The sequence below is a fragment of the Epinephelus fuscoguttatus genome, linkage group LG9 (assembly GCF_011397635.1).
Source record: "Epinephelus fuscoguttatus linkage group LG9, E.fuscoguttatus.final_Chr_v1".
Lineage (NCBI taxonomy): Eukaryota > Metazoa > Chordata > Actinopteri > Perciformes > Serranidae > Epinephelus > Epinephelus fuscoguttatus.
In genome coordinates this window covers 20,539,624-20,564,159 of record NC_064760.1, presented here as the reverse complement: position 1 = coordinate 20,564,159, position 24,536 = coordinate 20,539,624, and the positions used below count along the sequence as shown (strand labels likewise).

At 43.1% G+C, this 24,536-nt stretch overlaps 2 protein-coding genes across 5 annotated transcripts; both read right to left on the bottom strand.

The window, feature by feature from the left end:
- Positions 1 to 394: 394 nt before the first annotated feature.
- Positions 395 to 17,152, bottom strand: ganabb (glucosidase II alpha subunit b). Of its 4 annotated transcripts, none has more exons than XM_049585354.1 (25): positions 17,017 to 17,152; positions 15,997 to 16,098; positions 15,779 to 15,887; positions 15,257 to 15,384; positions 14,268 to 14,447; positions 14,040 to 14,105; positions 11,365 to 11,425; positions 11,160 to 11,241; positions 10,957 to 11,053; positions 10,660 to 10,840; positions 10,385 to 10,538; positions 9,133 to 9,368; positions 8,787 to 8,913; positions 8,522 to 8,601; positions 7,496 to 7,636; positions 7,056 to 7,152; positions 6,849 to 6,950; positions 5,960 to 6,203; positions 5,229 to 5,293; positions 4,491 to 4,567; positions 3,688 to 3,762; positions 3,476 to 3,589; positions 3,262 to 3,371; positions 2,950 to 3,050; positions 395 to 2,863 (listed from the first exon to the last, which is right to left on the bottom strand). In XM_049585354.1, the coding sequence occupies exons 1-25, from the start codon at positions 17,106 to 17,108 to the stop codon at positions 2,754 to 2,756; spliced, it is 2,931 nt and encodes a 976-aa protein (XP_049441311.1). In that variant the 5' UTR covers positions 17,109 to 17,152; the 3' UTR covers positions 395 to 2,753. The 4 variants fall into 4 exon arrangements, with proteins under 4 accessions (XP_049441311.1, XP_049441312.1, XP_049441313.1 ...); XM_049585355.1 differs by having other exon boundaries at positions 11,365 to 11,422; XM_049585356.1 differs by lacking the exon at positions 14,040 to 14,105.
- Positions 17,153 to 19,001: 1,849 nt separating this feature from the next.
- On the bottom strand, positions 19,002 to 24,536 carry ints5 (integrator complex subunit 5). The gene is made up of 4 exons (XM_049586576.1): positions 24,316 to 24,536; positions 22,526 to 22,772; positions 20,338 to 22,314; positions 19,002 to 20,170 (listed from the first exon to the last, which is right to left on the bottom strand). Exons 1-4 carry the CDS (start codon positions 24,390 to 24,392, stop codon positions 19,451 to 19,453), a joined length of 3,021 nt encoding a protein of 1,006 aa, XP_049442533.1. The 5' UTR covers positions 24,393 to 24,536; the 3' UTR covers positions 19,002 to 19,450.

Genomic DNA, 24,536 nt, shown 5'->3' with positions numbered 1-24,536 from the left:
CATTTCACTACATAATCATTTCTATGTCTAGAAAACACAGTGCAGAATTTCAGTGAAAAAAAAATTGGTGGATTTGGTCTTATTGAACATTGCTCCAACATTAATCCTTGATGATCACTTCATTCCACCACTTACTTTATCAGGGTAATTTCAGCACAGCTGGCTATGGTTAGTGTGTATGCTGCATCTTATTTTATTGTGACACTACAGTGACACTCTACCCAAAATCTCTCTGAAAACAAACCTGCTTTTAAACAATGTCAAAGAGACCCAAACAAATATGAATACAATCCAGTCCCGTCAAAAAAAAAGTCTCCATAAATTACAGGCATGTGGTCAGGAAGGAATAAACCAAAAAAAAAAAAAGAACAGGGACTTCTTTTACATTTGGTCAACTTTATTTTCACTTGGTCTTATCTTTTAGATTACATCTGACAACTTTGATTGACAGTCTGTTCCTTCACTTCCATTTCCACCAGTTCAAGCCATCACCAACAAAACTGCAGCAACATGTACATTAATGATCATAAAAACAATCAAGGAGACAAACTCAGAACAACAAAGTCCCTAAAAAAAAAAAAAAGGTCCAATGATTTGACTAGACAGGACACGGTCCAGAGTCTCCAGAGAGTCACTTGAATATTTCTAAGTACTCAGTGTGCATTCAAGATTGTTGTGTAAATCAACAGGCTTTAAATGAACATTTACCAGTGAGACACCTTTGAAAGTTAAAATCTGACCCGTTCATTATGATTGAAGTGACACACTGGAAATCCTGGACGGTCCCGACACCTAGTAACACAAGAAAATCTAAACAACTTTTTAAGTTCTCACTCTTCGTCAAGTGCATTAAAAATAATCTAGTAAACAACGTTGGGAAAAGAAGTTGATAAAACAAATAAAGCACATCAACGGGATGATCCGCAAACATCAGTGGTTCAGTCCCCTGAAGCGATTCCCACTGCCAAGCTTGTTCAAGAGAAAAGCCGAAAACGACCTGACGTGCTCAGTTCCATAGTGAAGCGGTGATACTGAATCATTTCCATGCACACAAGTTCATCAGACGAGCTCGGGGAGGGGCTAACGAGAGTGGACAGGATTGGTAAGAGACATAATCAATTATTTCCATTTTGTGGTGAGATTAAATATTGCAGGATGAAAGGAAAAGGGATAGGTCTTTTTTTTTTTTTTAAGTAAGGTTGTATGAGATATTTAAGCATAGTCAGCCTATTAGCTACAGTACACGTCTGTCAGCACACCCCCAGTTTGGAGAAACAGGCAGGATTAAGCAGACATAAGCAACAAAATGTATTTCAGCCATCTTGGAAAAAAAACAACTCAGTTTCAGTAAGCTAAATTAAAAATATTTCCACAGCCTTACCTTGCTGTCAGACAGCTCTTTCCAAAGGGACACTGAAGCTGCTACATCTATATATTGTGTCTCTTTAAAGCCACCTGACTCCATTGACAAAAACAGTAATTTAAGCTCACTGGACAACAGTTGCTGCTGGTCTACCGCTGCCTCAATCAGTTCACTTTTATGTTGTTTTTTTTTTTTTGACTTTAGCGTTTAAAGTTTTAGTTCAGATTCCCCAAAGTCACACAATAACCCAAACAAACTAATAAATCGAGGCAGCAGTCGACCAGCAGCTCCCGTGTCCTTACAGCTAAAATTACTGTTTTTGTCAATGGAGTCTGGTGGCTTTGAAGAAAGCAATTAATAGCTGTAGTTCCCTGTCTTAAAAGGCTGTCTAATGGCGAGTTAAAGTGGTGAAATATTCAAAATACAGCATACATTTAACCGTTATTGATTCTGTTTAGGTGGCTAAAATACGCTTTGCTGCCACTGCACACTAATGAGGTTCTGTGGCGGTATTCCTGTCTGCTTATCCAGTCATGAGGGCATGCCGACCACCATCTACTCTATGTGATACACCGACTATGGATAAGTACCTTAAAATATCCAACCTATCCCTTTAAGTGTGGAGCCATACAGCTGATTGTTGGCAAGCCCTCCCCAAGACATATGAAATGTGGCACGAGTGCAGAAGGCTGAGCTCTGAGCTGATCTGAACGCTTGGCTTAAACAAGGGCTGGAATGAATTTTTTTCCGAAGAGCATCAAGTCAAAAAGAGATATGAGGGAATCACCAGCAGGTGGAGCGTGTGCTTTGAATGCGAACCTTCATTTTAAATGGCAAGCGATCCTCCAGAGCAGCGATCTTTCTTCTGAGGCAGACTGGATGGATACAAGTGGACGATATTAAAAAAAAAAAAGAAGAAAAACGAAAAAGAAGAGTGCCTGAATGTTTTCTTTCTTTACCCCAGAGATTCATTTCAATGACATGATTTTTCTCAGTTGTTTCTCTATTTGAAAAATGTGACAAACAGAATTATCTATCTAGTAGTAGCCTCTTTTTGTTAGGTTTTACAGTGTGACTGAACACAAGAGAGACATGGCAGAGACGTTACATGGCTCAGTTCAACTGACAGGTCTACATGAGTGTGTGTGTGTGTGTGTGTGTGTGTGTGTAGGGATGTAAACTGTGTGTATTTATGTGTCGTGTGTGTGTGTGTGTGTGTGTGTGTGCATTTATGTCCTTTATTTCCCATTATGGCTATCCTGCTGTCTCGCTGTAGTTAGTCATGGGCATCAGCGCCTTGTGTCTGTTCCCTCCTCTCCCTCTCTTTCTCCACGTGTTCAGTCCATTTCAGTCAGTTTCTCCTCCTGCTCCTCCTCTCCTGTCTCCATGGTTACTGGAGCACCACGTTCCAATCTAACCCTGCGTTCATGCCGGGCTTGCGAAGCGTCAACACCGACATGGAGGCGTCAAAGTCGAACTCTAGCTGGCTCTCCTGACCATCTGCAAAACAGAAGAAAAGAGACGGAGTTAGAGAAAGAAGACCTTCAGGGGGAAAATGAGAGCACTGCGAGGAATATGGCACGCACCTGCAGTCTTCAGAGTAACCTTACTGGGCTTACTGGCCCCCAGTATGACAATACGTTCAATCCAGGAGCGGGTGGAAAACTGGGCGTCTGGAACCAGGTCACTGTGAGCCAAGCAGGGACATGGATTCAATACTTAATATAATACTACAATACAAACATAAGAAAGTAACAGCTGTAATACAGATCATAAATGGTTTCTACTTTCAGGTTTGTGACACAACAAAGATCTGAAGGGAACTGAAATATCTAAGAGCCCATCTGAGGGTGTGTTTTCACTTAAAGAGAAGCAGGTAGAAAATGTTGACCACTCACACAGAGGAGAGGATGTTGTTGGCGAAGGAAAGCCTCCTGTGAATGAACTCCTTCTTGTCATAGTTGAAGGTGTGGCCATCGTCAATGTAGAGCTCACCCTCTGCAGTTCTCTGTCAGACAGAAGGTCATAAGTGTGACGATGCAGTATGTCAAAACAGCGGTGACTGACAGCTGTATTGTGCAGCTGTCATCGCGGTGTGTACCACTGAGTTACCTGGGGGTTAAGAGCCACATATAGAGTGTAGGGATCGTGTGTCATGCAGGAGGAGGACCTGCGAACTCGGTTCTTCCTGGGAATAATGGAGCCGCCACGCTGGAACACAGGAATCTGAGAAGAAGACAGAAAGCTCAGGATTAAAACCAGAGGAAATTAGGAAAATATAAACTCTGAAAGATGTCGAAATGTAGAAATTGTGTGCATCTTACGGAGCTTATAGTGACAGGGATGTAAAGGTTCTGGGCCCCGTTGTGCTTCTGGAAGGTGTGGACGTCAAACCAAACCTGAGGAACACACACACACACACACACACACACACACACACACACACACACACACACACACACAAGTTAAGACAAGGAGACCTCAATATGAATCACCTTTAAGGCAGAATCATTCAAGTTCAACACTGACGTTCACTCTGACATCAGAAAGACTCAGCAAGATGTGTTAAAGGGAACTGCACCCATTTTCAGGATTCATACATGTTATTCCTACAGTCTAAGACAGACCATAAACAGTAGTAAAAATGAACAACTCTTTCCAAAGTACAAGGTTGGAGTGCCAAAACTCAAATTTATGAAAGACAAATGCTTTATCTGTGAATGCTGTTATAAGTTATAATGAAGCTGATTTGTGTTCTTGTCTTTGAAACTGTCTCTGCCATGTTTAATGTGTGTTTAAAGTGAGTTTTGGGTGTGTTTTGAATCAACTAAACTTTACAGAAACCCTGACACCAACTTGTGGTTTGGAGGTGTAACTGCAGAGTGACACAGACACACCACCAAACAAGCATAAATGCTCACAACGGTGCAGGCCACATGCGTAAGCTCTGCATAGAGCTGATGCAAGAGTGTAAATCCTGCTTTACTTCTCTTGTCTCCAGCTTTGAGAGAGAGCAGCTCATGCTCACAAATACTGATTGATCTTTCCTAGGCCATGGGAAGAACATGTTGGAATTCATAATTTAGGTGGTGTTCCCCTTTGATGCCTCTGTGCATCTTCGTCTTACCTCGTCTTTGCCAGGTAGGTAGGCGGTGACTCCCCTGGCTCCCTCCTCAGTAACTGGGTGCACCAACAGATCTCTTCCTGCAGCAGAGTTAAGTAACATCAGTGGATCTGATAAATATGTCAAACCTTGTCTGCCTTACTCTAATAACTGATACGCAAGTTTTCATTCTATCATAGTTTGTCCTCTAGTATTAGGGCTGCGCAATATGAGGAAAATATGATGTGACTTGCAAATAAACAGACACATTTACAAATTGGTTGTTGAATAAAAAAATTAAAAGGATATTATTCCTAACATATTTTACTGAAAAATTTGAACACTGAACTGAACACAAAGGCACCAAGAAAAAAGAATGATAGTGAGATTTTAAATTGCAGTTTTCTACTGAAACTAACAACTAACTCAAAAAATATTGCTGTCTTTCACAATGTGCTTATCTTGTAAGTTGATATTGCAATGATGATAAAATAACAATATACTGTGCAGCAACATCTTGTACCTCGGCTGTTTGCACACTTCACAGACGTGATCCACACCCAACACATGCTATCATGAAGTTACAACACCACATTAGGTTTGTGCAACTGAGCAGCACAGACTCTGTATTTAATTTGACCCATTATTGAAAGCGACAGATGATCAGACATGATTTTGAAGGGAAACTAAAATTATAAACAGATCTCTTGTATGGATCTATTCAAACAGGAAACATTAAAGTTTAGGTGTTCTGTGTCTCACCGATCAAGAACTCGTCATCCAGAGCGAAGGTAGCAGGATCCTGAGGATACTCCACCCACAGAGGTCTGCAACAGAGACACAGGTGGGCAGAGATGAGTAACACGACTTCAAAAGATTTTCAGCTGCATCAAAGCAAATGACTGAAATCTGCAGAGAATTCAAACCAACAACACACTGGATTTTGTGCACTGGGATATTATATGGGGTATTATTTTGTCCACTGCCCAGGACAACAGATGCAAATTAGCTGTTAGCTAACTTTGTTGCAATTATTTTTGATAGTGCACTATCCCTGCAAATATAACATTGAAATAAATAATAAATGCACAGCTCCATTACGTAGTACACTGCAGTAATGTGACATCTTAACACACTGGTATTTACACTCTGTTCTGTCAGATTTAAATCACTGAAGAGATCTGTGTGTTGTCCGGCACAAAGTTATAAAGTAGCCAAGTTATTTTATGTAAATGATACTGGTTATTAGATTGTGAATGATTACTTTTCATTTGCAAATAATACAATGGAGCCTTAGGATTTACTGGCAAAGGCTTAATTATTTTCTAACAGGAAGTAGTTTAGTTGTGTATTGTTACTTCAAAAAGCCAGAGCGATATGATCTCTAGTTGGACACCAAAGACAAGCAGGTGCTGATATATGAGCTCACCATTACGGTGAAGATGACTTGACAAAGACACAAACACCAACAAAGCTTGCTGCTCCGCCCTCACCTCATGATGGGCTCTCCAGTGCGATGTGCTTGGTAGAACTGCTGGTACCAATAGGGCAGGAGGGTGTAGCGCTGGCGCACCGCTTCCCGGATCAGCGCTGTGTTTTCAGGACCAAACAGCCAAGGCTCGCGGCGGGGGGTGTCCAGGTGGGCGTGGGCCCTGAAGAACGGCTGGTACGCCCCCGTCTGGTACCAACGCACCAGCAGCTCAGTGCTGGGAGACTTGAAGAAACCACCAACGTCAGCTGTGAGACAGATGGGGGTCACTGTTAGTGTCAGGTCTAGGCTGTTCACAGGATGGTATAAATAAACTGTCTTGGGAAAACAAAACAGGCAGACACAACATCCTCCTAAGAGCTTCTAGTTTTAGCAGCATATGGCTGGAATGAGACATGAATGAGTGTGTTCTTGTACTAATTTATCTTTATTTAATGCGGGTGTGATGACATAAAAACCGTGAACACTAGCTTCATACACACAGCCAGCATGACTGATTCATCTAACTGCAGTTAGATTACCCAGGGAACCTGCGCTCTCACCATGGTGACACCTCATGCAATTTATGTGGCCATGTTTCCATGACAACATTAAAAAACACTGTTGGGAGATCCAAGTCAAATTATTTTCAGAATATTGATTTCAATGGATTAATTTCTTTCCTTAGAAAATAAATAAATAAATTACGTTGTAGTGCTTGTGCTGATTTATCTACAGCAACATGAGTTAAACTCCACATGCTATAAACACAAACACTGACAAACTCTTTTTAAAAGTCAGCCACAAAACCTTTCAGCAGTCCTCTGAATATTTTGTTCATCTAGCATGTTTCTGCTGACCAAATGGACAAACCACCAGAGTAACAGCAGACAGTGAAGCTTGATGATACTCACCACCACAGAAAGAGATTCCAACCAGGCCCAGGCTCAGACACATGGGGATAGAGATCTTCAGATGGTCCCATTCAGCAGCATTATCTCCGGTCCATACAGCACCTACAGACAAAAACACACTTAAACACTTAGGGCCCTGGGATAAAATAACCTGACAAAAGGTTTTCTAGCAGGTGGAATAAGAAGTAAAAGCAGTAAGGGGCTTACCGTAGCGCTGTGACCCAGCAAAGAAGGCTCTGGTCAGCACAAATGGTCGCTCAACTCCGCCTGACCTCTGGATCTGACCCTCCGCTGTAGCCATTTGCTGCAGAATGTTTTAAAATCACAACGTCACTCATTTCATTCCCACTGCTGGAAAATAAACGTCATCAAAGTATGAGGATATTTTCCCCTGCCCAAAGCTGCCCACGTCTGATGGCCACAGGTCATTTTATTTTGCTAAAACTTTAAATTGTGTCTCATTCAACATGTTCTACATGCTTCGATAGTCAATTCTCAAATAACTCAACCACAGCAGCCTAATAGTTACTTTCATGCGTGAATACTCAACAAGACTAAGAAACATAAAGAGGATGAAATGCAAAGAAATAATTAAGAGAGAGGTCCAGTCTTTGACACAAAGCCACAGTCAGATCTTGTGCACTCACCACATAGAAGCCATATAAGTTGTGCACATCACGGTGCTCCCAGACTCCGTGCATCGCGTCCTTGTGCATGGTGACCTCTGGTCCATTGAAGACTGACGGCTCATTCATGTCGTTCCAGGTATACAGGTTCTCCATTGAACCCTGGAGGGTGGGCAGAAGTTGTGGATATACGTTTTCAGGACAGATAAACCTTAAAAAAAGTGCCATTTTTAAGTGGCAGTCTTGAGGATTTCAGTCCTGGTTGATTTAGCGACACCTGTCATTACTAGAGATGATAAATATGATTTAAAACTACAGGTTACAGAGCTCTGGGTGCAGCAAAACAAACTACTGTTGTTTTAATAAACAAGTCCAGCAATAACTGGCCTTTCTCCAACATTCTGTGAGCAACCGTCATCTGATTTTATGCTGCACACAGCGTGAGTCTACAAACAGCAGGACACAATGAAAGGAGTTGGCTACCTCGCTGAGCTGGAGGTGTGCAGCCTGTCGCCTGCAGCTCTTCATCTAACAGCTCAGTGTGGCTGCTCCTTTTTGTTCCATTACTCACTGCAGTTTTTCAAACTGATTCACTGCTGAATGATTGTTGTTTTGTTCTGTAGACCCATTTTGATGAATGTTAGCGGTAAGTGCTACGCTCACTGAAAAACAACTGCATTTCCTGTGAATGAATATGTAAATATTGCAATGCTTTCATCAGTGGGCCAAAGGCGTAATCATCATTGTGTTACCTTATCTGGTGATAGAGACTTAGAAAAAAACATTAAATCTTTGAGATTTATTCTTTAATGGGAAAGACTGCTAATGATACTGAGTGTTGTGGAAAAAGAGCCTGTGACGGTTTAACAAAGGTTTCCAAAAACAAAACGCAAAAAGGATCTAGTGTCGTGCTGTATTAATGTGAGAGTTCTTCAATTACTTTCCTTTCTTATAGCAGGCTGTCACATAGCAACAGCCAACATGACAAATCTTTAGTATCTCACTCATGCATGTAGTTGCAAATTTGTAACTGACAAATGTCCTCACCTCATACTGATCGTAGGCGAACATGCTGGCCCACCACTCCCTCATATCCGTACGGGTGAAGTCCGGATAGCCGGCACTACCTGAAGGACATTAACCGTCCCAAGGACAAAGAGGCTTGTGAGAAAAATATTCACTGTAATAATCTCTGAGAAACACGTCACTATGACTGTCATGTTTCTCAGTAATAATCCAGTTCATGAAGCTTATTTACAAATGTGTTTTCTATCTATTTGCTGGTGACTGTTATGAGTTGTCAGTCTCTTACCAGGCCAGCACCAGCCCTCGTAGTCTCCACCATCTTTATTCTTGATATAGAAACCTCGATTGCGGATTTCATTGTGGATCTTGTAGTTGCTGTCTACTTTGATATGAGGGTCCACAATGGCCACCATCTAGAACAAAACAGAAGAAGAAGAATAAGCAGAAGGTCTTGAAAGTGTAAGTCATGTCAAGAAGGTGGCTGCAGGTGATTTACTTTACTGAGATTTCAGGTAAAGTTTAATAGAAAGTAGAATAGATACTGGAGAATTTTTGGCCAGAAAACCCACAGAACTATGAATCCTCACATTCATAACAACGTACGGTAATGTTGGATTATTTGTCGTATGTACCTGGCGTTTCTTGTCTGAGAGACCCTGCAGCATTTCCTTTGGTGTTGCAAACTTGTGAGGATCCCAGGTGAAGTAGCGCTTGCCATCCGTGTGCTCGATATCGAGCCAGATAAAGTCATAGGGGATGTCGTGCTCATCGAAGCCAGCATCCACCGCCTGCACGTCTTCCTGGTCATTGTAGTTCCAGCGGCACTGGTGGTAACCCACAGCTGACAGGGGAGGGAAGGACTGGGTGCCTGATGGACCACAGCAGGAAGAGGTAAGAAGACGAGAGGAGGTCAGTCAAATGATGACAGATACCCACACTGGTATCAAGTAGTAAATTAGTGTCGGGCAATTTGATGAATATAAAGAGTATTAGCAACAGGCTGAGTAAATTGACAGTTTTTTTGTATTTTGAGCAATTTTCAAATGATTTTATTTTGCTAATTTAATGGTCTGCCTCCAAAGAATGACTGAGAGTCACTGCTCAAATCACGCATGGAGATAGGTCTGGCTATGGAGGATGACACAGCAACAGACTCTCATTCAATAAGCACAAAGAGGCCAGCAATGGCAGAGAGAGACAGCGTAAAAAGCCAGCAAACTTTCATATCTAACTCAGTGAATCAAAGTTTTATTTCAACCTAACCAGATGGGTGATTGTTGGAGCAATATAAAGACAAACCGAAGACTGTCAAGTTTGAATGTAGTGTGCTTTACAGTCAGTCAACAAGGTCATCAGTTTAAAAAGTGTATGGTTGTGTTTTTCTGTTTAATAAGGAAAATAATTAAAAAAGAAATTTCCTTTGACATTTTGTGAGTTTTTAAAATTATTTAATAGATTAAAAAAAGCTAATAGAGCTTCTGGAAGACAGCAAACTCGCTGCTTGAACACACCTGCTTGCACAAATATATTGTCAGTTGTTGGGCTGCCAGTTAAACATTTTTAACATATCTCCTAAACTTACATGAAGGTGACATTGTCCTTTGTCAAAATGAACAAGCTTGCATTATGTCACCAACCAGCTGGAGCGTTTATTGGTCCAGTGTGGCACACTGCATTCTGGTAGTTGTAGCTTTTTTACTTTTTAAGCAAAGCAAACACCACAGCCCCTTTCCTCTGTTTTCTCTGGTCATGTAACATCAATTTCAAAAGTACTTGGATCTGTCTACTGCATAGACAGCCCAGTTGGATAAAAAAGACCATCGTGCCAGCAGTGAAATACTCCTTTAAGTGTTCGTGCAAATGGCTGGTCATCCATCTTCCTACCTGTGAGGGAGGCATACTGAGAGAAGACATCTTTGGGTGTTGGTCCAAGCATAATGAAGACATCGATGATGCCGCTTTCAGAGATCCAGCGCACGTCTGTCTGTGGAGTCTCACTGGAGCCTTGAACGTAATCCAGCATTTTTCCAAACACGGTCTGGAAAGAGACCAAAGTGAGTGAGTGAAGCTCTAGGCTTTGGTGCAGCAGACATTTACCACTGGCTATTTTTGACAACAACACTTCCAGGAACTACGGAGAAAGGAAAAAAGGGACATACCTTTCCAGCTGTGTTGGAGCTGATATCTACCCACGTCTCAGCAGCATTGAGCCAGAAGATGCCTGTGGTCCGCTGGGCGTTGTGGGCCAACATGACCGGGACAGCGCCGTAAAGGGCCATAGGGTTATACAGCTCGTACTGGAACACATCCAGGTTATAGAGCCGATACGGATCTCCATTACTGAAACAGAAAAACACACGCTCAGGCTTGATCCAATCCTGTGAAGACTACGCTGAACACAAAGGCAACTCAACCTCCATCTTGTATATGTAATATGACTAGTTGATGATACTCACTCTGTTGTTTTAAGTCTGAGCGTATCTGCGTGTTCTGGGATACCGTAGACGTGCTCCACACCTGGCAACGAAAAGTCTAAACTAATAGAGGATGGACCTGTGAGGCGAGAGCAACCAATTATCAGAGGAGACATCATCATCATTTACAAGCGAGACTTATTTCAGATATAATAGGAAAACGTGAACATATAAGCAGGACTTACCACTAGGTTTGCTGTCTGAATGCGATTTAAATGTTTCCTCCCACATCCCGTCTTCTGCTTTCTCGTCCTCTTCTTTAGCTGTCTGGCAGGCGAACAGAGACACAGTAATGTCATTTACAAGAGAAGATCCAGACTGAGATACAGCATTTAAGTGCAGTGTTTAAAATAATGAGAGGAAGAGTAAACCCATTTTAGACAGTAGTACCTCAGCCTGGTTTGCCGGATCAGCCTCCTCTTTCTTCTCGGCCTCTGGGTCTGCCTGACTGCTTCACAGTACAAAGAGTGCAGGGAGGGGTGAGGAAGGGGATATGGGAAGAAGAAAGATGTACCACATAAGTAAAGCCATGATATCTTGAGACGAGTGACAATATATGGGAGTTTAATTATACTCTGATAAAAAGGAAAAGGACATACAAACAGGGAGGTTGGTGAATACTCCCTGACTCCACAATGATGACATCTAACAGATACTCTACAAGGTCTTCATTGACTTAACTTTAATGACAAAGGGGACTGAGCAACTCCCTACCTTGTGGCTATTTAAGCTCAACACTATGGGACAGGACCTCTAGAGGCTGCTGCACGTAACACCCACAAGGCTCCTTACAGAACCTGCTAGTACCCAGTGGATCCCCAGTATAACAGGGTGTGATTGAGGCCAAGGCATTGCACCAAAGACCCATCAAACAAGGCAGTCACTGCGAAGGTGCATACAAGAGGCACTGGTGCCAAAATGTGCTTTGAAAAGTCTCACGCCATGTTCACACTGCAGCGGAAAACAAGGCTCTTGACGAACAAACCTGGTGCCTACCCACAATGCAACTTGACTACAGTTAAGCCGAAGTTTTGGGTGTTTTATGCTAGTAGCAGCTAATGTTTGCATGATATCAGGAAGAATTGCCACGTTGTTAAATATATTTCCATCTTCAGTTTGACATCTACTCTAATCTCTTTCGGCTGAGGAAAGGGATTCGATTTTCCCGAACCAATCACAACCACTGATGTGTAGCCATGCCAACATAATCATTTTGCCTGGGTTTTCAGGTTGGAGCAAACCAAAGTAAAACAAACAATGATGTTGGGCAATACTGAGAAGATATGACGATTCTAACTTTGATACAATACCTTGAAAGACAAATATGCGATACCAAAGTAAATATTGACACTGGCGGCATACGGATTACATTATTTATTAAAAAATAAATATAACAAGGCTATTATATGACATCACCAACTTTTCTTTTCTTGGTCAGTAGCAGAAAACATCTGAATGACTGTGGTGAACACTGGCAATAAGTAATGTACTGATACTGTGGAATATAAGTACTGAAACAGTTTCAAATATTCAGGATCTATATGTATCGATTAATCAATATTTTGGACAACACTAGCGTCTACCTTGTATATAGCTGTAACCTTTGTCGTTATTACTCCTCTTTGATTCCAGCGCACTGCTCTACAACAGCTTGACAACACGTTAGTCCCCCCACGGCACTCACTGGATTGATGGATTGTCAACCAAGAAACCACTGCTCCATGTCATGATGCCAGAAGCGTCAGTCAACTTGGTGGAGTGGGCAGATTCAAAGGTCTAGACCCAAGCAAACTAATGTAGCCTTGAGTCTGTGGCCTTAAGATAAGGAGCTACAGAGCTTTCCCTTCTTTAACTACACATCCCTGTATTTATTTTTCATTTTCAAATTCATTTTCAAAGACATTAACCCCAGTTGGCTCAATGTCTCAGACTTCGCACAGCTCCCTCTGAAGCCACATAAGGCTTTATATAACCTTTTTACATTAGGCAATAATACTTGGTAGTAACTCCCGCTACATCTTGGTAGTGCTCAGACTCAAACTGCATTTTTGTATCAAACACAGTAACAAAATCTTAAGATTGATATTTCCTCAAACGTTTTCAGTTTGATCTCAATTTGATGATCACACTCTGTAACACTCCTCATGAATTTAGCCTCCATCTTAAATTGCAGCCACGCTGCATACATTAGTACGGGGCTGTCACACCACAAACACAACAATGATGGAGGCGCCTACAAAGAGCTGTTTCCCGCAGTAATGAGAAAATGGCTTTAGAACTCTAAAGCAGTGCTGCCCCAGAAAAACTGCAGAAAATGTCCCAGTATAGAAAACTCTGACCCCTTAAACTGAGGTATAACCACAAAGAGAGAGGTTGCTGCTGGGTTTGGGAACTGGGCCGCAGTACCTGAAAATGAGACACTAACCACGGTGGGATTCAGGCTACATGTGTGTGACGATAGAGAAGCTTTGCTCTATGTGCCTTCTAAACTGGTCCGTGCCTGCTACCATTAGCATTAGTTTCCATCTATCGCAGTTAGCTCTCACCATCAGCTGAGCAAGCGTGAAAACTAGTTTCAGGCAACATAACTGGAAACACAGTCAGTCATGCAGTTGCAGTGTTAGATCTGCTGGAGTGACACTATGTGTACGTCTATGTGGACGATTTTGTTAAAACAGACAAAACAGTAAAATTACTGGTTGGCAGAGCAGAGCCTACATCATTCAGGTGAATGTGTTTTTTCATGATCAGGATGATTTTTTCTTTGTTTCATGAAATAAGACAAAAAAAATCAACTTCCTAAGTGGCATTTCTTTTATTATTAGTTTAAATTATCCTTTAATATATGAGGATGGTAACAGGGGGCTGAGCTGACCTCTTAATTCTGGATCAAATTAAACACCGACATGCACACGCTCACCCACACCCCTTTCTCACTCTCAGTCACAATTATTGGAGGATACACACTGTATTTGGTGTGATGGGAGTCCCTACGATTTTTGTCACTATTGGCAGCATTAGCACAAGGAACAGAATACACACTCACAAATCTTAAGGGTCTTTACCTAGAGAATACCCTCTTGATATTATCCCACACGCTAGCCACTGTGCTAGTTACTTTATAGGAGAAACTAGGATGATAGGGAGAAGAGGACAGAACAACGAGTCAGAGACAATACTCAAAAACAAACCATTTCATGGGAACAAAAATAGAAATCATCCACTCAGTGAGGACGTGGATTAAAAGAAAGGGCTGGCATTTGTCAACGTGTGTGCATGCGTGGTTTTCTCACGTGTCCTTGCGCATCCTCAGGTGCTCAAACGCCAGCAGGCCACGCGAGTTCAGCGACATCAGCACGTCTCGCCCTTCCATGATGTCCAAGCGGAAGGGCCGGACGCTGACGATGACCCTCTGAGACTCCGCCCCCAGGGAGAGCACTACCCCGTTCTCGTCCTGAGACAAGAGGGACAGGCTGAGGCAGCGAGAAAGAGAAAGGGAGAGAGGAAGTTAAGTTAGAGAGGATTTGGTTAAGAAAAAAAAAAACCGAGTGTGTCTACATGCTGTAGGTGTGACCTATTAGATCCTGGTGATGCAAAACTAAACTAAAGCCTGAAGGCAATTATCTGAAATGACTGGCTCTTTTGCGTCACTGGAAGAATTTCAATCAGGTTATGCACCGTGGGTGCAAGCCTCAACCTGCTGAACAACACAAGGATGTTTTGTTTTCATGAAATATTCAAAGTCATACAAACTGTTTCTGATTTTTTTTAGTTATGAGATGTTACCCAATTCAGGCACACCTATGAGTCACTTCTTTGGAAACATGAAGTTACTTACTTAACCCCTCTTTTCAAAGCAGTCAGTCTGATTTTGAAAAGCATGGGTTTTAATTACATTAGCGATGGCTCTGTTCTACTCAGATGTCCCAGTACGCCATGACAGTGAGCCAACATGCACAACCCCAGGACCCTGACACTGAAGCAGCTCAATGGAATTCAAACATCATTATTTTTATCTGTGCTTTCCCTACTATGACATGTCAAAATGTCCTCTGTAAAACAGGTCTATATTCTCTTTTCAAATCTTCTGTTACTCTGCATATTTTAATCTTTATCTTTTGTTAATCGATCTATCCTGGAAGAGGCATCCTATCACAGCAGTTTTGGGATTTGGGAGGTGTTAATTTTGCCTTTTCACTTTGATGATCTTAAATCAAAGCCTCCATCCACGCACCCACTCAACGCCACACCACACAGTGAGTAACCCCCTCTGGGGACTTACGGCTCAGTAGGCGGCTCCCTGACGAGCACGTCTGGGACCTCATAGCGAGGCTTCAGCGGCTTCAGCTCGTTAATCTTCACCCTTGTTATGTTTCCCTGGAGACGGTAGAGCTCAAGCAGCAGACGCACCTGAGAGAGGGAGACGAATGAGAAGGAAAGGGGTGATATAGAGGAACAGCAAAAGAGGGTATTATTATTATCTTGTGAGCACTGCAGCAGAGGTCTGCAAATGGGTTCAGCCAAGGGCCAGTTTATTTCAGCACTACACTTGGTTTGCCTTATTAGGCATTTGGTTTTGATACCACAAAGAAGGGGAACTTGTAACCTGTGCCTTTATAATAGTATACCAATTTCCTGATCTGGGAACAGGCTTAACATTAGGCTATATCTGGCATTCTAGTCAGATGTTTGATTGTGGTACTTTAAAGTGCACCTGCAAATCCTGATGTTGAGCAGTTAGAGCCATATGCCTCTTGCAGCCATAATGTTCACTTTGTCAGCAGCTTCTGTATGTGTGATTTACCTTATTGTTGTCATTGATGAGCTGCAGCGTGAGTCTGGTGTTGGTCAGCTCCATGGTCTCCAGCAGGGCTCGATAGGGAGACTCACCAGGCTTCAATGCTCGCTGACGTCTGTTTGAAATTTAATAAAAAAGACAGCGGACACCGGTGATAAATCAGCGACTGAGTGCTTTTCTGTCTTTAATTGAATAAATGGATTATTCTTCTGTCTTGCACTCACTTGCAAAAGGCACTCTGGTCACAGGTCTTGAAATTGCCCCTGTCCACAGCCCATGTCCCACTGAAGCACACGGCCAGCCACAGCACCAAGACAGGCGCCATCCTTCAGAGAAAATCAAGGAGGCAACTTAAACTTAAGATGATCACCTTTGGTTTAACAATGCTCAAGTGACTACCCATGAGGGCAAGAGCCAAAGTGTAGCACTTATACAGAAGCTAAGTGTGTACAGAAGACAACCAGACAGACAGACAGACAGGCAGGCAGGCAGGCAGGAGGCAGACACACACACACACACACACACACACACACACACACACACACACACACACACAGACTTTGATCTCTATGATGGTAAATGTGTGTTCACGTGAAAAACAGCGCCTGAAAATGTCACAAGCAGCTAACCCATTTCCCGTTTCCTCATCCTGCTGCAGCTGCACAGTCTGCATATATTAACATCTAAACCGTTAACCAAAATCTAGTTTTTCATGTCAGACCCCGGGCGTGCATGTTGAGACTCATTTCCAGTCGCCATCCTCCTGTCAAAACCGGGTGATGTGATGTACTTGAAATAATGCCAACAGACAGTATTAGCGAACGTATCAGCTAATGTGTGCTAACGTTAGCTAGCACGCACTCGGATATCTGAATAAAATACATCAGAAAACAGGCTCAAGTTATTAATTTGAGAAGGATAATGCACCAGAGTTTTACAGCCAGACTAACACCTGATTGTCTGACAGCAGTGTTGCTGTTAATCACCTCTCCGGGTCATGATATCGTGCTAACCTTGCTAACAGCGGCACAGTCAGCCTGTCAATCCGTTAATTCAATTGAGGGTGGTTCGAGACCTTTCCACTATGGCTTCCCTTCACGGTCGTTAAACCCCAGAACTGTGAGTAATGCTCACACGTCTGGTTAGTGTGTACCCACAGCGATAAACCCCGGCATGGGACGTGCTGATAACATATCAAAATAGCGATAAATTCGCGATGAAACGGCGGACCTGCTTTGTCTTACCTTTCAGTGAAGGTGGCCATCTTGGTTATGCTTCCGCTTGGCTCCGCCCATTTCAGTCCGCAACAAAGATCGTTAAAAAGTAAGATTCTCATGAAATGACTGAAATATTTATGTTTATTTTCGTTGAAATAGTGAATTTAATGTGAATTGAATTGTTATATTACAACATTTACTTTTGGAAATTATCTTTTTATGATATTGGTGATAAAAGGAGGATGTACGTGGGCCTCGTTTGCATATTCCTCCTCTCAGACGCGGACACGTCACCTTCAGGCTCCATTCAGTGAAGTGCACACATTGGTTCTGGATTTGTCCCACTGCTTGAACGGGATTGATTTCCAACCAGTGCAATGAACAAGCGGTGGAAACACGTGTACAGTCTAATGCAGTCCAAAAAAAAAAAAAAAAAAAAAAAAAAGATGGGGCAATACATCTGTCCCAGTGAATTACTTCCTCATATTTGAAATGGCTTTAATTTTGGATTAAGATCTTCTTTATCATATAAACACAGAATAATGCGCATTATATATATATATATATATATATATATATATATATATATATATATATATTCAAGCTTGCTAAGCTATTTTCTTTGGTACATGTGCTTGATTTTACCATGTCCCCAAAGCAGGTTATCAACCTCTACAAGAAATATGAAATACTCCAAATATTTTAATTGTTTCATAGGCAATGTTAAAGGTCCAGTATGTAGGATTTAGTGGCATCTAGCAGTAATTGAATAGGATAGAAGAGAGAGAGAAAATAGAAGAGAATAGAAAGAACTTTATTCATCCCCTCAGAGAAATTCAACTGTCCAACAGCTTAAAAAAAAAACAAAACTAACAACCACACTTCCCCTCATCAACAGCAACACAGTGGTATTGAAATAGACATAAAATAAGTTAAAATAAGTGCATAAATAGAAATTAAAAATCAAATTAAAATTGCCCATTCCACAGTAAAATGCGATGTGTGTAAGGACGCATTCACACTGGTGCTATTTGGTCTGCTTTAAACAAACCCTAGTCCACTTCGGATAGTTCGGTTTGTTTGGAGTGGTGTAAACGCTCTTTCGAACTGTGGTGCAGACCAAAACATAATTCTTATTTTCAGGTGATTATAGACAAATGACAAACATAGTTATGAATATTATATATCAGATGCCCCTAAATCCCACACACTGGACCTTTAAACTCTCTCTGACTATATATGTACACATGACTTTGAGCCATCTTCCAGCCTGTTAGGTAATAGTTTCACGCCCTCCAAAAGACCACAATTCCACTGAGACCATATTAGACACTTTTTTTTTTTTTTGGTGGAACTAAGCATTAACTTTCACTCAGTCACTTCAGTTTGACACCATTAATAGTGTTAAAAGCACATATCCATCACATTATAGATCCATACTGTTCACCAGTTTTTGGCACTGTATATATTTTTGAATTTGCTCCTTATTGTTTACAGTTGCACTTTTTCCATAACTGCTACATGGCAATTTTCCTTTGGATAAACTTATTTTAAGGGGTCACAAAAAAATTGTGAAAAGAGAATGTTGATTTAACTCTATGGTGATTTTCAAGGCCACAGTTTATGGTGTTACATAATGTTATAAAATGTTATTTTGTTCTCCGGAAGTACAACCCCTATTCAGTTCACAACCTGGGGGTCACAAGATTATTAATGAGATATAAAATAAGAACTAACTAAATTCTGAGTCACAGCTATGTTTATTTTTCAAAATTTCTCCAGTGTTTGCTTTTTCTTGTGAAATATAGTTTTTTATTCAATTGAAACAGTCTCAGACAGAAGAACCACTTCCTGTGATTTGATGCTTCGTATTAGGCAGTCACAAACAACAAAGGTTAGAAACCACTGGCGTAGAGAATCTAAAGGGTATAGAGAACATGGTAATACGACTTTAGGTGATCACTGACGAAACATTTCAGCATTAACAAGGACGCTCAATTCAAAACACACTCTAAGATCAAAATGATTTATTTTGTAAAGTGGTTGAAACAACAGTTTTGGCGAAATACGAGATGCACAGCTGTTTGTAGCCACAATTTTTGAACGTGAGCAAATCTGAAAATGATACAAAACAATCTATAAATTATTTATGTCGTATTTTCCACAGAAAATGACACATTAAGGCTGCATACCGTGTGGAGCAAAGTCTGTATTAACACAATATACATGTGTGCCATTTTAACTGTCCCCTCGTCTTTGTCACAGAATCAAATCAAGTCTAAAAATATGGTACAAAAGGTACACACACACACACACGCACACAGCTATACTTGAAATTGAAGTACAGTGACAGTAACTTTGCAGTCCACTCTTTGAGCAATGTAACACAGTATTCCCTCTATTTTACAGTCTCTATTTATTCCTTGTCACCTGCTCTATACTGTTTGCTCTCCACTATCCATTAGAGCTGGAACCGCCAGCACAGGTGTCCCAATCTGTCAATGTTTTTATGCAGGACGCTGTGAATCGGTGCCACGTATCTCGCCACGTCACCGTCCCGTGAGAAATCCCTGCAGAACAGCGCCTTCTCTGGGTTAAACACAAACTTCTGGGGCATGGGCCCGTTGCCTCTGATGTACTCCCACACAGCCAGCAGCAGCAGCCTCACCTCGAAAGGAGTGAGGTGGGGGAAAGCTTCGTGGACGTTGGCTAGCACAGGAGGCAGGAGCTGACCCTCTCCCATGCAGGACACCAGGAGGCAAGAGGCTTGGAGGTGCCACGGGGAGTCTGTGGACAGCATCTCGCGTGACGCCTCCCAGTGGGCCAGCAGAGTGGCCAGAAGGCCTCTGAGCACGGCTGAGCAGTAGCAGAGAGCCGGGCGTCCAGCTGCCACCACCTGCAGCAGAGGGAAGAGCACCGGGTGGGCCTCGAAGCAACGACGAATGTGTATATCTCGCTCCACCGTGGTGCGGGCGTGCTCCTCTGGGGGCCAAGACAGCTCACCGTTGGCCACATCTGGGCAGACATTCTCTACCAACGTAACGGCAACAACTTTAGCTGCCTCTGCGTTGATGGGCAGCGGCTCATCGGGATCAGATGGTGGTCGTGAGCCATTGATAGAGCCGTTAAGACCAGAGGAGCTGCAGCACTGGACTACGACAGCCAGCAGAGTCTGGATGTTCTGCAGAGAGAAGAAGATGATGGTGATCATCAAACACAAACTACATATAATTACACTTTTTAAACAAATGCTGGTACCTTAAATCATTTTCAGGTGTAGTTGAGATAACAGTTAGATACAGGGTGCAAAGCTGTGATAAACTATACTTCTTAAATTGTGCAACTCACCTGCATGACCCCCGATGGATCAGGCATCTGTGTCTCAGTGCGGACCTTCAGCCCCTTGCCAATCACCCCGGCATGAAACACAGACCAAACGCTCCCAGAAAAGTTGACGGTGGTACCGAACCGACAGTTGATGTCCAGCAGAGAGGCTCCGATGTCAGGAGACACAGATGGCAGAGGCAAGGGTGCACCCGACATGTCTGCGATCTGCCCTCCAAACAGGCTAGCGTTGCCTTTGTGTAGCGCTCCTTCAACCAGCTGTTGAAGCACCGCTTTGAGGGTGAGCGAAGAATATGCCGCGAAACGGGACAGGAGCAGGACTGAGCAGTTCACCGCCTCGCCTGCCTGTCCCCCATCTCTCCCCACTTTCCCTGCTTCCCCTCGTCTCCGCAGCGCCAGAAAGAAATGAGTAACGGCAGCACGAGAGAGCAGGAGCAGGTGTGCTGGGGAGGAGGTGCGAGGGAGTGGGCTGCAGGACAGGAGGCGCACTGCAGCATGAGATACAGCCGGGTCACCGTGGAGAAGGAGCGGGCCAAAATCATGGAGGTGTCCTGAGACTGCTGAGCCCACCTGGATGGCCATGGAGGACTGAGCGCCGGCTGCTCCTCTTCTTTCCTCATCCTGACTCTGGATGGCTGCGGCCAGATTGAGCAACAGCTGCCTCAGCTGCCGGGGGCCCAGAGTGTGTGTGTGGATCTGGGCCACACAGCGAGCTACAGCAGCAGGAATGAGTCCGGCCATGCAAGAGGAGAGCGTGGTGTGGAGCTGCCAGGCCAGAGCCAGCTCCTCTGGGTTGTGGGCCTGGGTGAGCAGCTGGCAGAGGGCCTCAGTGGCCACGCTGGGACCCCCATACACCGACAGCAGACACAGTAACTGGTGCAGCCAGAGGTGACGCTTCCTTTCCAGTCTCAGTGTCTCAGCACAGAGCTCTCCTACGTGAGACTGCAGCTCCTCCAAGAAGGGGATGACCCTCTGGGGCTGAAAGGAAGCAGAGTGATGGGGGATGACTTCAGCTCCATCTGAGCGGTTGAAGACCAGCTTGTGGAGATGCAGAAGCAGCATCTGGAGAAGGCGATCGCAACCTTCTCTGACTCCCTCGTGAGGGGAGGGTGTAGGGCCGGAGATAATGACTGAAGCCGGGGTCGCTGTGTCTGCCAAAAAACGGAGGACCCTGGACCCTCCTGATGGGCTCTGGCTAATAAGGTGGACAGCAAGCCCCAGCATATTATCCAGTTCCTCTCTGGGGAGGCCCTGCAGCAAGGCCTGCAGCTGGAGCAGGACAGGAGGACGCAGCAGCTCCACCAGCTCCGCAGACACCGCACCAAAGAGGTTGGGAGACATTGCAGCCAGCTGTAGCAGAAATGGTACTGCAGCACGGCGGAGTTGAGGGGAACCCTCCCAAGATGTTGAGGATGAGGTGGGAGACAGAGGGCTTGACGGACACAGGCTTTCCTGAAACATCCTGAGCAGCTCCTTCCTGATGCTGTCTGAGTGGTGCGCTGCGAGGTGTCCGAGGATTCCCACCACTGAGCCAATCTTTGGCACTCTGCTGCCTTTGTCCACTCCCATCACCATTAGCCCTTGGTCCTTAGCGCCGTGAGAGCAGAAGTCCTTGAGTCCACATGCCAACACTCGGCTGATGATAGTACCGGGGAAGGCGGAGCCGATGTGAGCCACCACCCAGTCAAAATGCGGAGAGTGCTGCACTGAAGTGTCCAAAAGTGCATCCACACAAGCGTCAGGACACCAGGCCAGCATAGCAGCCAGACACTGGGAGTAGGCCTCCATGAGGGATCGGGTGGCGGCACAGGACATCCAGAGTTGGAGCAGCTCATTGAGGCTGGAGGAGTGGGGGGCCACCCTGCGGCCGGCGTGCTTACTGCTCAGCTGGCCCAACAAGTCCACAGCCCAGGCGGATACCAGAGGGGCCCAGGCCCGAGGGTTGAGACGAATGAACTCTGACAGCACGCCATGGACCTCCTACAGACAGAAACAGGAATACTTAAAACAATTTTCTGGGGAATTTTCCAACCATTATGTTATTATGGATAAAGGAAAATATTTAGGTCAGCAAGACTGGACAGGGTTTGGATCTGGTACTCTGGTGGGCCAATAAACCTTTAAATATTTTCATCCCTTCAAGACAAGGCACCAGTTTTATTATAAGTGCTGTGTGTCCTTGTCAGCGCACCTGTATGATGTCCTCCAGGTTGGCGCTGGAGCTGGCATCACCCTCCGTCTCCAGGTTGTGCAGGAAGGCGGAGACATGCTCATCATAAACACCCCTCAGATGCTCCAGCACCGCCCCCCGACAGGCCGGGACTGAGCGCAGCAGGCGTACAGCACAGCGGGCATGTTCACGGACGCTGAGCTTTCGGCCCTGGACGGTGTCAACGCCACTGATGAAGGACTTGATCTCCTGGGAGAGTTCCTGGGCGCTACAGGAGAAGAAGAGACATGACGACATTTTAGAAACACAAGCAGAAAATGATGAGGGGAAGGAACGAAAAAAAGTGTGTGCCTGTGTGTGTGAGAGGTTCTTTACCTATAAAGATCAATTTATACACCTCTACTAACAAGAAAGAGAATGATATATTTTAGGGCTGCAACTAACAATATCTTTAATTATCGATTAACATGTTGACTGACCAGACACTGTAGCTCTAAAATATTTCTATACTTGTGTTAAAATTATAGTCAGTTAATTAATCAGTTTATCAAGAGAAAAATTAATGCTTTAACAATTTGGTATCTGATTAATAATTTAAATCATTTATCAAACAAATATGACAAAACATGTGCTATATCCAACTTGACAAGCATTGTTTCTCTGTTTTTTATCTTTGGAAACTGAATATGTTTAAGTTCTGACTATAAAGTCAGACAAAGCAAGCAATTTAAGGAAGTTACATTGAGCTCTGGGAAATTGCAGAAGCGATTTTTCACAATGTCTGAAATCTGAAAAACTAGATGACTGACTGATTAATGGAAAAAAAAACAGAAAAAAGCAGCAGTTTAAAAATCATTTTTCTTCATGTATTGATTAATTGCTCAGTCCAAGCAAATGTCTTAAAGATGTTGTCGTGTTTATCACATAAGACAAACAGAGCAAATCCTTATAATTAAGAGGGTGTTACTCTGTAAAGTGGCCATTTCTCAATTGAAAAATAAATAAATAAATAAATCAATTACTAAAAAAATTACACAACTAATTGATTAATCAACTCATAAACTCTACAAAAAATATTTATCATCAACATAGCAGCCCTGACATATAACTCTATAAATTAAAACAAACAAAACAAAAAATAAAAAATAAAATTGCTAAACATGACTGTACAAATACTCCTACTAATACAAAAATAATAATTACAATATAATATAGAATGAAAAATAAATAATATCATTAAAAATAATTGTAATTTGTAAAACACTTTAAAAAAATAAAAGCGCTTTATGGGACAGATAAAATATCAAACACCATCAAGATAAAAACAGCAAGAAAATAAAAATAATAATGAAATTGAACACAGGTTAAAGCCAGATAAAACAAAGTGTAATAAAAATAGATAAATAAATAATAACATCGATAAAAGAGGGATAGAAAAAGCTGTGAAAGTGAGTTTTGATCCAACTGATATCATTTTAAAGTGTGTTCAGTCGTTAATTTGGACATATAATCACTGTAAAACAACATTTGGGGCTCTAACATCTTGTCATGTGCATCTTTCAGATCCTTCACAGAGTAACGTTACATGAATAATCCACTAACTGACAAGTAACGTCCGTCTGACGTCTTTATACACGAGCAGGCTCTACAGAACAGTGTGGGAACACAAAAAGGTCTGACCCGCTGAGCTCTGTAAAGTTAACTCAAATATAAAGTGTATTAAACTGAGTTAATAGAGTGAAGTGTATCTGTAGTGTGAGAGCAGCCGCTTCCTCTCCTCCTCCAGCAGCAGCAGCAGCAGCAGCACTCACCTCAGGGCAGTCTGCGGTGTGTGAGTGTGTGAGCTCTGCATCGCTTTCAGCGGACTCCCGTCAAACACCACAGACATCGTTTGGTCCTTTAATATTAGAGCGTCACATTAAATCCTCCTCTCGGCCGCGGGGCTTCGACGGGAGCGGCTGTGACAGCTTTTAGTGGGTTTCTCTGTCCAATATCAGGAGTAAAATACACAGAAAGGGCGCTCCAAAGCCGG

Excerpts from the sequence above, each read along its gene's own strand:
- ints5 (XM_049586576.1), bottom strand. The coding sequence starts at position 24,392 with ATGTCTGTGGTGTTTGACGGGAGTCCGCTGAAAGCGATGCAGAGCTCA. Across the intron at positions 22,773-24,315 it reads ACACCGCAGACTGCCCTGAG|CGCCCAGGAACTCTCCCAGG; the intron begins GTGAGTGCTGCT and ends CTTCTCCTGTAG. Across the intron at positions 22,315-22,525 it reads ACCTGGAGGACATCATACAG|GAGGTCCATGGCGTGCTGTC; the intron begins GTGCGCTGACAA and ends TTCTGTCTGTAG.
- ganabb (XM_049585354.1), bottom strand. The coding sequence starts at position 17,108 with ATGAGAATCTTACTTTTTAACGATCTTTGTTGCGGACTGAAATGGGCG. Across the intron at positions 11,054-11,159 it reads TTCAGACAGCAAACCTAGTG|GTCCATCCTCTATTAGTTTA; the intron begins GTAAGTCCTGCT and ends CTCGCCTCACAG. Across the intron at positions 9,369-10,384 it reads TCAGTATGCCTCCCTCACAG|GCACCCAGTCCTTCCCTCCC; the intron begins GTAGGAAGATGG and ends GTGGTCCATCAG.